The 12,946-nt window shown below is 37.8% G+C and overlaps 1 protein-coding gene across 1 annotated transcript; it reads left to right on the top strand.

Annotated features, from left to right (window-relative positions):
* The first annotated feature begins 1,690 nt into the window (after nt 1-1,690).
* Nucleotides 1,691-11,467, top strand: LOC113087347 (uncharacterized). Its single transcript, XM_026255574.1, has 11 exons — nt 1,691-2,385; nt 2,809-3,093; nt 3,205-3,820; nt 3,927-4,195; nt 4,298-4,584; nt 4,935-4,946; nt 8,618-9,158; nt 9,581-9,865; nt 9,977-10,592; nt 10,699-10,967; nt 11,070-11,467. Exons 1-11 carry the CDS (start codon nt 1,938-1,940, stop codon nt 11,366-11,368), a joined length of 3,927 nt encoding a protein of 1,308 aa, XP_026111359.1. The 5' UTR covers nt 1,691-1,937; the 3' UTR covers nt 11,369-11,467.
* Nucleotides 11,468-12,946: the final 1,479 nt, after the last annotated feature.

Below are 12,946 nucleotides of genomic sequence, written 5' to 3'. Positions count from 1 at the left end.
CAACAGAATGACAGAGACAGAACATAAAACACATAATAAAAGAATGAAAAATACAAATAAGTAGATAGTGAATGACAATATACAAATGACAATTGTAGGCAGGTATATTACAAAATGCAGTTATGTATGTACATGTATATTATGTGCAAAATGTAAGTGTATACTAAGTATGTGTGTTAGATAAATAAAGTGTATGTGTATATAAATATAAAGTGTAGTGTGTTCGCAGTTATTATCAGCTGTTCATAAGATGGATTGCGTGAGGGAAGAAACTGGTCCTGTGTCTGGTCGTTTAGTGCTCAGTGCTCTGTAGCGTCGACCAGATGGCAACAGTTCAAAGAGGGAGTGTGCTGGATGTAAGGGGTCCAGAGTGATTTTGACAGCCTTTTTCTCACTCTGGATAAGTAAGTATCCAGATATCAAGGTGAAGTATCAAGGTGAATGTCATCATAGCTCGCCTAGTATAGACCCAGGCACCCAGCTCTCAACCCAACTTTGAGAATAGATTAACGGCGATATTTTTTAATCCCCCAATAAGAGTCTCACGTTAACGCAGCACGTTAACGCCGATAACGGCCCACCACTAATATATATATATATATATATATATATACATGTGTGTGTGTGTGTGTGTGTGTATTTTATATGTGTGTGTGTATGAATTATTTTACATTACAATATTTTAGGTGGAATTCGAGGAAACTGAGATCACATACATTCAATATTTACACAGTCAAAATGACTGATGCAAAATGCATGCTATACAAGATCATATTGAAGAAAAAAAAATTACACATTAAGACTTTGCCTTTGAAATTAAACCATTCATTTATTAAAGGGTTAAATGTGCTTTTATAGAGTGAGATTGCATAAAGTTCAGAACTTCAAAAACAGAAACATAGACTTTGCAGCAGCTCCAGCTCGCCTAATTGAAACGCTTGGCATATCAGAGGCACTTACCAGCTACTTCACTGAATAAAACAATTAAATGTTGTAAATAAGTATGATATATGATTCTTTTGCATGGAAACACAAACCTTGTTCTGTGTCTGGAAAGAGATAGTCCGGTTCAGAGCTCTTGACGTGGTTCGCAGCCAGAGAGAAAACAAAACTGAGCCGCAAAATCGCGACTCTGACCCGAATTGGCATGTTTCTGCAATGCAAAATTAACGCATTAAATAAATATACTAAGGCACTGAAGCCGATGAAATAGTTAAAGTCAGTCCTGAGGGGAGTTTCTGATGAAAGCAGGACGGAGAAAGAAAGTGAGCGGATAATGAAGGAATATAATTTGGAACAAATCAGTCCCAATTAAGGTAAAGTTAGACAGAAATGACCATAAGTGGAGTATCTAGAGTCTTAAGTACACAAAAAATGGCTTAATATCTAAACAGTCTTGTACTTACAGTAGCCTTACAAATTCATTCAGTGAAGGATTCGTCCGACTGATTCAGATTCAAACCATGCAATCATGAAACATTAAAATTAACTGTTTAACTTAAATGAATCATTTTTTGATGGTAAAACTGCATTCAAGCATAGTAACGTTAAATGTGAAATAAACGCGATATGAAGTATAGTTGAAAACCGCTATTAAAAATAATTATTAATTTTCTGAGCTAATGAGCCAAAGCGAAAATGCTGACGTTGGTAAACAATCCGTTTCCATGGCAATTGGAACGAGACGCGTCACTGTTTCATGACGTCACAGACCCAGTCAGTATAAAAGGACTCGCCCTGGCCGAATCTTTTTAGTTGAGTGATGTTCGCAACAGAGACGTTTGTCTGAGTGAACTCTGCGAAAACAAACCTAGCAACACTTGTACAAACGCCAGTCCGTATAGATCGAGATATATTTAATCTGTACAGACAGTGTGTATCAGATAACATTACAGTTCAAACTGACATTACCAGATACGGATTACTTATCTGTCAGTATGAGAACCACAGACACAATGTCCACAGACGTGAGAGAGGTGCTTCTGGAGGTTTACGTCAATGACGCCTTCTACTTCGGTGACACCTACTGGGCATCAGATGATAAAGATGTGCAGCTGGAGTTTGAGATCACCGATGACATCTACGACCTTATCAGCGGCAGTGCATCTCGAGAGTTAGATGTGCTGCTGGAGGTTGTGACAGTGGATCATGTCTCAGGCAGATACTGCAGTCCAGGAGAGATGTGTGTGCAGCTGGAGGTTAACTCTAGTGACAACATCTCAGTCTGTGAAGTGAAAGATTTGCAGCTGGAGATGAACAGGAACGACAGCATCTCAGAGCTAAAGAGTCCTACACTGGTCTCTGAAGATCTGAGCGACCCAGCAGGACCTTCAGTGGAAGAGGCCAATGATCAGGGTGGCCTGGATGCTGAGAACAGTCCAACAGGTGAAGACATGCATATGTCTTATTCATGTTTATTTGTGTTAGAGATGTTTCTAATAGTAAATTATTATATGTTAGCTGTGACAAAGACCTAGTACTGTTTTCCTACACCTCGTTGAGCTCTCAAGCTACAACCTCCAGATTTGTCAGTGACCGTTAGGCTGATTTGAATTTTGGTTGCTATATTTTTTCTAAATTATCTGACTTATGGAATTCCTGTAGCCGACTTCCAAACGCTGATAGATTTCCATTTAGCTCTGAAAACTTTTGAAAGTAATGCCTTGTTTAGAGTTCATCCACTCTCTCGATCTATCTGCTAAAAATAGTGGGGTTTGAAAGGTTTTTCAAACTTTAAGCTTTTAAAAGTTTTTTTTTTTTTTAACTCTCAGACAAGGCTTATCTAGTTTGTTTTCTTATTTTTTTCAGGACTCACTGTTGGGGAGATAACCAGGAAAATGGTGGCAATCTTCCAGCAAATATTTGCAGTTTTCCAGACAAAAATGCCGGAAACTGTTGGGCAACGTGAAGTGGATCTTCCCGATCCAAAGGAATCGTTTGTTCCAGATCCAAGTGCTCTCAAGCCAGAACCTGAAATGGATCTGTTAGATACCGAGCAATCGTGTATCTCTGAACCTGAAGTGGATCTCGTGGTTCCTTCTGAACCTAAACTGGATCTGGTTGATCCAGAGGAAGCATGTGCCAGCCCAAAAGGTGAAAAGATGCAAATAGAAATGTCTTCTTACAATTTGGACTAATTAATCATGTTTAATCTGGTGAGAGATGTTTCTAATGCCACATTGTATGTTTTTCTTCTTTTGTCAGAAACTACCAAAGCCATGAAGAATAAGAAAGTTCTTGGCTTCGTTGTAACTAAGAGAGTAGAATATGCTACAGTGAGGAATACGAAAAAAACCTTCCTCCAGAACAACAGATCGAACTCAGCATGGCCTGAGATGGATCTGAATGTTCGTGAACCAAAACCTATTGAGGATTTGGTTGCTCCTCCTAAATGGGATCTGGTTGATGCAGTGGAACTGTACACCCCGAGTCCTAGCGTTCCTGAGCCGGACTCTGAGGAGGATCTGGATGATCCTCTTGAACGTGAATGGGATAAGGACTCGATGGAATTATACGCCCCGGGTTCAAGTGTCCCTGAGCCAGACGCTGAAGAGGATCTGGTTGATTCAGTGGAATTGTACCTCCCGGGTCCAAGCGTTCTCAAGCCACGACCTGAATGGGATCTGGCTACTCCAGTGGATTTGGGTGCACCAAGTCCAAGCGTTCTTGAGCCAGAGTCCACAGTGTTATCTGAACTTGCAAGTTTGGAAAACTACGTCCCTTTAAACATGCTCCAACTAGAGGATCGTTTGAAGCAATGTACACTGCTCAGACAAAGACATGTCACCAATGTCTGGCCCAAGATCTTCATCGGAGACGAGTAAGTCTGCAACACAATTGTATTTCTCTCATTGTTCTGTCATTTATTCTACAACGTAAATAGTTTTATATAAAAGACTAACCAAGGCTGTTGTGTTCTTGTGCAGAGAGGCTGCAACAGACCGAGATATGCTGCAGGAGATGTGCATCACTCACATTCTGAACGCTGCAGCGCCCAAAAAGGACTTGAACTACTTCTTGGGAAAATCTTATGTTGAAGATCTAGAAGGAACAGTCAATACAGGGTCCAGATATTACAGAGGCTTGCACATCAATTATTACAGCTTGCCTACAACGGACAGACACTGTTCTGACATCAGCAAGTGCTTCATGCCAGCTGCAAAATTCATTGACAAGGCCGTGAATAAGCCAGGAAGTAAGAGCTGACACAAACACACTCCATATCTTGTCTATTATCAAGTGTGTTATAGTCTATTATAGAGTTTTTTTGACCATATTTCTTTTTTTGTTTCCTCAGGTAAGGTGTTGATTTGCTGCAAGCAGGGTGTCGACCACTCTGCGACTCTGTTTCTGGCATATCTGATGATCTGCCATGACATGATGGTGGAGGATGCCATTGATGACGTCATAAAGTCGAGACGCATCCAGCCCTCCAGAGACTTCCTGAAGGAGCTGATGCTCCTCAATGCTGACCTTGTGAACAAGCGAAAACTAAAGCTAGAGGACATAAAAAAAGGCAAAAAAAGGAGAAAATGGCAGCTAAAAAAGAAGTGTAGAGATATACTAAAAGATATAAAAGAAAATGTGCACATATAGAAATGTCAATAAAATGAATGGATAATGTCCTGATAATGAGCTGCTTTGTTTTGTAATGTATTTGTTTTTTACAGTGCAAATAAATATCTGTACTGATCGATATAATAGATAGGATAGATATAATCCTATCAGCAGTGTATTTTATTTATGTACTTTAATGAATTGCTTACAATGCAAATGAATAAGTGCACAGATAAAAAAAACTAAATAGAGGCATTGTTAGATGCCAGTGTTTCATGATATAATTGCTATGCAAAGATTTGATTTAAAAAAATATTTTAGTATCATAGCTATTAAACTATATGTTGTTATGATTTGAAATTTGTATTTTCCCTTAGAATGATCTCAAAGTAAAAAGATGAGCTAAAGTCTAATTTTGTGGTGCTGTGCTTTAAAATGATTTTTGACAGTAGTCAGTGCTGAGCACTGAAAGGTTAACCCTGCCTGGTTTAAATGTTTGAAAATGATTAACAGCTGAAAACATTCATTGGAAATTTAGAAAAGTGATCAAATGTAATCAGTTACATTACTTTAATAAAGTAGTTGAAATAGTTAGATAATTTCTTTAGTTAAGGAGCTTTTATTTATCCACCTTATTTTTGCAATGTGGAAGTTGTTTTCCGTGAAGGTGTGGGATTTCCGGTTCATTCACAGCTTTACATAAATAACAGAAAATAAAATGCAGAAAATGGTAGATGTGTTTGCCTTTACATTTACATTTATTCATTTAGCAGACGCTTTTATCCAAAGCAACTTACAGATGAAGACAGTGGAAGCAATCAAAAACAACAAAAAGAGCAATGATATATAAGTGCTATAACAAGTCTCAGTTAGGTTAACACAGTACACATAGCATGGGATTTTTAACTAATATAATAAATAAAAAGAAAACAGATGGAATAAAAAAATAAAATAATAGAGCAAGCTAGTTAGAGGTCTTTACACATATACACAAACATAAATATACAATTGCATAATAAATGAAAAGAAAATAGAATACAAAAAGATTAGAAAGGTAGTTAGATTTTTTAAAGAATAGAAAACGCCCTAGAAAATAGCCTTTAAACAAGTGTTTAGGATTACGATAATACATAAAATAATATAAGAAATACCAGTTTCCTTAGTATCATTATATCGCTCTTGAAAACCCTAGGCGTTCCCAACATGTGGCGTTTCAAGCTTTTCTAAAAAGTTAATAATTTTGTGAAGCAATTGGTTCAGTTGATTCAAAGTTTTGCAGGTTATTTTCTCCCATCACCAGTTTGACACATTTTTTTTTTAAGTTTAAATTCTTTGATGACAGGTTTTTAGAACCAAGTTTCACGCACGAGGCATTAGTGCAAAAGTTGAATAAGTCTGTCTTATCATGTGTTGTATTGAAAAGCAATAGAAACGCTAAACTGTTGATTGCAAGCTGAGGCTGTACAATGTAAAAATCTATAAGAGCCAAGTGAACTCTTGACCTTTGTAGTTAAGTCTGTAAAACACTCGTCTCTCTGCTGAATTCAGGTCCCTCTTATGTTGCCTGTCAGTGACGTGATGTGATAAAGAATATGAGATTATCTTCCCATTTTAGTCCACTTTTTTTTTTTATATATCTAGATTAATCTCACTGTAATCTTGGAATTAATCTAGATTTATCTAGATTAAAATGGCTCATTTGAATTCTGCCGAAGGCATTCAGTATATGTGTGCTACCCAAATAAAATAATGACTAAAAGTAACATTAAGTCTTTGACAACGGGTTTCTCAAGCCAGGTGGTGCATTATACCATGGGTATATCATCTCCTGTTTCCAAAATACATCACATACAGCTGATTCTGCACCACACGCACATGCCGCGGACTGCATGCAGACTGCAGACAGATTATGTGTGAAACAGGCGTGCGTCTTGTCGAGGTTTTCATTGGGAAGCTTCTTAAAAAAATAAAATTTAAATTCCCTGAAGCAAACCCGGCGGCATCTTAGCTGCATCCATGTTAGCACACCAAGTTTGATGTGGTAATTTCATAGTAGGCTTTCACACAGGTTTAAAGACTCGCTCTCGCCCCCTACAGATTCGGCTAGGTATACATCTGCGCTAAAATATCAGAATCAGAATCATCAGAATGAGCTTTATTGCCAGGTATGTTTACACATACGAGGAATTTGTTTTCGTGACAGAAGCTCCGCAGTACAACAGAATGACAGAGACAGAACATAAAACACATAATAAAAGAATGAAAAATACAAATAAGTAGATAGTGAATGACAATATACAAATGACAATTGTAGGCAGGTATATTACAAAATGCAGTTATGTATGTACATGTATATTATGTGCAAAATGTAAGTGTATACTAAGTATGTGTGTTAGATAAATAAAGTGTATGTGTATATAAATATAAAGTGTAGTGTGTTCGCAGTTATTATCAGCTGTTCATAAGATGGATTGCGTGAGGGAAGAAACTGGTCCTGTGTCTGGTCGTTTAGTGCTCAGTGCTCTGTAGCGTCGACCAGATGGCAACAGTTCAAAGAGGGAGTGTGCTGGATGTAAGGGGTCCAGAGTGATTTTGACAGCCCTTTTTCTCACTCTGGATAAGTAAGTATCCAGATATCAAGGTGAAGTATCAAGGTGAATGTCATCATAGCTCGCCTAGTATAGACCCAGGCACCCAGCTCTCAACCCAACTTTGAGAATAGATTAACGGCGATATTTTTTAATCCCCCAATAAGAGTCTCACGTTAACGCAGCACGTTAACGCCGATAACGGCCCACCACTAATATATATATATATATATATATGTGTGTGTGTGTGTGTGTGTGTATTTTATATGTGTGTGTGTATGAATTATTTTACATTACAATATTTTAGGTGGAATTCGAGGAAACTGAGATCACATACATTCAATATTTACACAGTCAAAATGACTGATGCAAAATGCATGCTATACAAGATCATATTGAAGAAAAAAAATTATACATTAAGACTTTGCCTTTGAAATTAAACCATTCATTCATTAAAGGGTTAAATGTGCTTTTATAGAGTGAGATTGCATAAAGTTCAGAACTTCAAAAACAGAAACATAGACTTTGCAGCAGCTCCAGCTCGCCTAATTGAAACGCTTGGCATATCAGAGGCACTTACCAGCTACTTCACTGAATAAAACAATTAACAATTAAAATGTTGTAAATAAGTATGATATATGATTCTTTTGCATGGAAACACAAACCTTGTTCTGTGTCTGGAAAGAGATAGTCCGGTTCAGAGCTCTTGACGTGGTTCGCAGCCAGAGAGAAAACAAAACTGAACCGCAAAATCGCGACTCTGACCCGAATTGGCATGTTTCTGCAATGCAAAATTAACGCATTAAATAAATATACTAAGGCACTGAAGCCGATGAAATAGTTAAAGTCAGTCCTGAGGGGAGTTTCTGATGAAAGCAGGACGGAGAAAGAAAGTGAGCGGATAATGAAGGAATATAATTTGGAACAAATTAGTCCCAATTAAGGTAAAGTTAGACAGAAATTACCATAAGTGGAGTATCTAGAGTCTTAAGTACACAAAAAATGGCTTAATATCTGAACAGTCTTGTACTTACAGTAGCCTTACAAATTCATTCAGTGAAGGATTCGTCCGACTGATTCAGATTCAAACCATGCAATCATGAAACATTAAAATTAACTGTTTAACTTAAATGAATCATTTTTTGATGGTAAAACTGCATTCAAGCATAGAAACGTTAAATGTGAAATAAACGCGATATGAAATATAGTTGAAAACCGCTATTAAAAATAATTATTAATTTTCTGAGCTAATGAGCCAAAGCGAAAATGCTGACGTTGGTAAACAATCCGTTTCCATGGCAATTGGAACGAGACGCGTCACTGTTTCATGACGTCACAGACCCAGTCAGTATAAAAGGACTCGCCCTGGCCGAATCTTTTTAGTTGAGTGATGTTCGCAACAGAGACGTTTGTCTGAGTGAACTCTGCGAAAACAAACATAGCAACACTTGTACAAACGCCAGTCCGTATAGATCGAGATATATTTAATCTGTGCAGACAGTGTGTATCAGATAACATTACAGTTCAAACTGACATTACCAGATACGGATTACTTATCTGTCAGTATGAGAACCACAGACACAATGTCCACAGACGTGAGAGAGGTGCTTCTGGAGGTTTACGTCAATGACGCCTTCTACTTCGGTGACACCTACTGGGCATCAGATGATAAAGATGTGCAGCTGGAGTTTGAGATCACCGATGACATCTACGACCTTATCAGCGGCAGTGCATCTCGAGAGTTAGATGTGCTGCTGGAGGTTGTGACAGTGGATCATGTCTCAGGCAGATACTGCAGTCCAGGAGAGATGCGTGTGCAGCTGGAGGTTAATGCTAGTGACAACATCTCAGTCTGTGAAGTGAAAGATTTGCAGCTGGAGATGAACAGGAACGACAGCATCTCAGAGCTGAAGAGTCCTACACTGGTCTCTGAAGATCTGAGCGACCCAGCAGGACCTTCAGTGGAAGAGGCCAATGATCAGGGTGGCCTGGATGCTGAGAACAGTCCAACAGGTGAAGACATGCATATGTCTTATTCATGTTTATTTGTGTTAGAGATGTTTCTAATAGTAAATTATTATATGTTAGCTGTGACAAAGACCTAATACTGTTTTCCTACACCTCGTTGAGCTCTCAAGCTACAACCTCCAGATTTGTCAGTGACCGTTAGGCTGATTTGAATTTTGGTTGCTATATTTTTTCTAAATTATCTGACTTATGGAATTCTTGTAGCCGGTTTCCAAACGCTGATAGATTTCCATTTAGCTCTGAAAACTTTTGAAAGTAATGCCTTGTTTAGATTTCAACCACTCTCTCGATCTATCTGCTAAAAATAGTGGGGTTTGAAAGGTTTTTCAAACTTCAAGCTTTTACAATTTATTTATTTTTTTACTCTCAGACAAGGCTTATCTAGTTTGTTTTCTTCTTTTTTTTAGAACTCACTGTTGGGGAGATAACCAGGAAAATGGGGGCAATCTTCCAGCAGATTTGTGCAGTTTTCCAGGCAAAAATGCCAGAAACTGTTGGGCAACCTGAAGTGGATCTTCCCGATCCAAAGGAATCGTTTGTTCCAGATCCAAGTGCTCCCAAGCCACAACCTGAAATGGATCTGTTAGATACCGAGCAATCGTGTATCCCTGAACCTGAATTGGATCTCGTGGTTCCTTCTGAACCTAAACTGGATCTGGTTGATCCAGAGGAAGCATGTGCCAGCCCAAAAGGTGAAAAGATGCAAATAGAAATGTTTTCTTACAATTTGGACTAATTAATCATGTTTAATCTGGTGAGAGATGTTTCTAATGACACATTGTATGTTTTTCTTCTTTTGTCAGAAACTACCAAAGCCACGAAGAATAAGAAAGTTCTTGGCTTCGTTGTAACAAAGAGAGTAGAATATGCTACAGTGAGGAATACGAAAAAAACCTTCCTCCAGAACAACAGATCGAACTCAGCATGGCCTGAGATGGATCTGAATGTTCGTGAACCAAAACCTATTGAGGATTTGGTTGCTCCTCCTAAATGGGATCTGGTTGATGCAGTGGAACTGTACACCCCGAGTCCTAGCGTTCCTGAGCCGGACTCTGAGGAGGATCTGGATGATCCTCTTGAACGTGAATGGGACAAGGACTCGATGGAATTATACGCCCCGGGTTCAAGTGTCCCTGAGCCAGACGCTGAAGAGGATCTGGTTGATTCAGTGGAATTGTACCTCCTGGGTCCAAGCGTTCTCAAGCCACGACCTGAATGGGATCTGGCTACTCCAGTGGATTTGGGTGCACCAAGTCCAAGCGTTCTTGAGCCAGAGTCTACAGTGTTATCTGAACTTGCAAGTTTGGAAAACTACGTCCCTTTAAACATGCTCCAACTAGAGGATCGTTTGAAGCAGTGTACACTGCTCAAACAAAGACATGTCACCAATGTCTGGCCCAGGGTCTTCATCGGAGACGAGTAAGTCTGCAACACAATTGTATTTCTCTCATTGTTCTGTCATTTATTCTACAACGTAAATAGTTTTATATAAAAGACTAACCAAGGCTGTTGTGTTCTTGTGCAGAGAGGCTGCAACAGACCGAGATATGCTGCAGGAGATGTGCATCACTCACATTCTGAACGCTGCAGCGCCCAAAAAGGACTTGAACTACTTCTTGGGAAAATCTTATGTTGAAGATCTAGAAGGAACAGTCAATACAGGGTCCAGATATTACAGAGGCTTGCACATCAATTATTACAGCTTGCCTACAACGGACAGACACTGTTCTGACATCAGCAAGTGCTTCATGCCAGCTGCAAAATTCATTGACAAGGCCGTGAATAAGCCAGGAAGTAAGGGCTGACACAAACACACTCCATATCTTGTCTATTATCAAGTGTGTTATAGTCTATTCATGAGTTTTTTTGACCATATTTCTTTTTTTGTTTCCTCAGGTAAGGTGTTGATTTGCTGCAAGCAGGGTGTCGACCACTCTGCGACTCTGTTTCTGGCATATCTGATGATCTGCCATGACATGATGGTGGAGGATGCCATTGATGACGTCATAAAGTCGAGACGCATCCAGCCCTCCAGAGACTTCCTGAAGGAGCTGATGCTCCTCAATGCTGACCTTGTGAACAAGCGAAAACTAAAGCTAGAGGACATAAAAAAAGGCAAAAAAAGGAGAAAATGGCAGCTAAAAAAGAAGTGTAGAGATTTACTAAAAGATATAAAAGAAAATGTGCACATATAGAAATGTCAATAAAATGAATGGATAATGTCCTGATAATGAGCTGCTTTGTTTTGTAATGTATTTGTTTTTTACAGTGCAAATAAATATCTGTACTGATCGATATAATAGATAGGATGGATATAATCCTATCAGCAGTGTATTTTATTTATGTACTTTAATGAATTGCTTACAGTGCAAATGAATAAGTGCACAGATAAAAAAAACTAAATAGAGGCATTGTTAGATGCCAGTGTTTCATGATATAATTGCTATGCAAAGATTTTATTTAAAAAAATATTTCAGTATCATAGCTATTAAACTATATGTTGTTATGATTTGAAATTTGTATTTTCCCTTAGAATGATCTCAAAGTAAAAAGATGAGCTAAAGTCTGATTTTGTGGTGCTGTGCTTTAAAATGATTTTTGACAGTAGTCAGTGCTGAGCACTGTAAGGTTAACCCTGCCTGGTTTAAATGTTTGAAAATGATTAACAGCTGAAAACATTCACTGGAAATTTAGAAAAGTGATCAAATGAAATCAGTTACATTACTTTAATAAAGTAGTTGAAATAGTTAGATAATTTCTTTAGTTAAGGAGCTTTTATTTATCCACCTTATTTTTGCAATGTGGAAATTGTTTTCCGTGAAGGTGTGGGATTTCCGGTTCATTCACAGCTTTACATAAATAACAGAAAATAAAATGCAGAAAATGGTAGATGTGTTTGCCTTTACATTTACATTTATTCATTTAGCAGACGCTTTTATCCAAAGCAACTTACAGATGAAGACAGTGGAAGCAATCAAAAACAACAAAAAGAGCAATGATATATAAGTGCTATAACAAGTCTCAGTTAGGTTAACACAGTACAAATAGCATGGGATTTTAACTAATATAATAAATAAAAAGAAAACAGATGGAATAAAAAAATAAAATAATAGAGCAAGCTAGTTAGAGGTCTTTACACATATACACAAACATAAATATACAATTGCATAATAAATGAAAAGAAAATAGAATACAAAAAGATTAGAAAGGTAGTTAGATTTTTTAAAGAATAGAAAACGGCCTAGAAAATAGCCTTTAAACAAGTGTTTAGGATTATGATAATACATAAAATAATATAAGAAATACCAGTTTCCTTAGTATCATTATATCGCTCTTGAAAACCCTAGGCGTTCCCAACATGTGGCGTTTCGAGCTTTTCTAAAAAGTTAATAATTTTGTGAAGCAATTGGTTCAGTTGATTCAAAGTTTTGCAGGTTATTTTCTCCCATCACCAGTTTGACACATTTTTTTTTAAGTTTAAATTCTTTGATGACAGGTTTTTAGAACCAAGTTTCACGCACGAGGCATAAGTGCAAAAGTTGAATAAGTCTGTCTTATCGTGTGTTGTATTGAAAAGCAAAAGAAACGCTAAACTGTTGATTGCAAGCTGCGGCTGTACAATGTAAAAATCTATAAGAGTCAAGTGAACTCTTGACCTTTGTAGTTAAGTCTGTAAAACACTCGTCTCTCTGCTGAATTCAGGTCCCTCTTATGTTGCCTGTCAGTGAAGTGATGTGATAAAGAATATGAGATTATCTTCCCATTTTAGTCCA

Source organism: Carassius auratus, chromosome 5 (assembly GCF_003368295.1).
Source record: "Carassius auratus strain Wakin chromosome 5, ASM336829v1, whole genome shotgun sequence".
In the NCBI taxonomy this organism is placed as follows: Eukaryota; Metazoa; Chordata; class Actinopteri; order Cypriniformes; family Cyprinidae; genus Carassius; species Carassius auratus.
This window is presented reverse-complemented; position numbering and strand designations above follow the sequence as displayed.

What these genes read in the sequence shown, in the direction of transcription:
- LOC113087347 (XM_026255574.1), top strand. Translation starts at nt 1,938, where the DNA reads ATGAGAACCACAGACACAATGTCCACAGACGTGAGAGAGGTGCTTCTG. An exon ending in AGCATGTGCCAGCCCAAAAG is followed by an intron (nt 3,094 to 3,204) that starts GTGAAAAGATGC and finishes TTCTTTTGTCAG; the next exon opens with AAACTACCAAAGCCATGAAG. An exon ending in GGCCGTGAATAAGCCAGGAA is followed by an intron (nt 4,196 to 4,297) that starts GTAAGAGCTGAC and finishes TTGTTTCCTCAG; the next exon opens with GTAAGGTGTTGATTTGCTGC.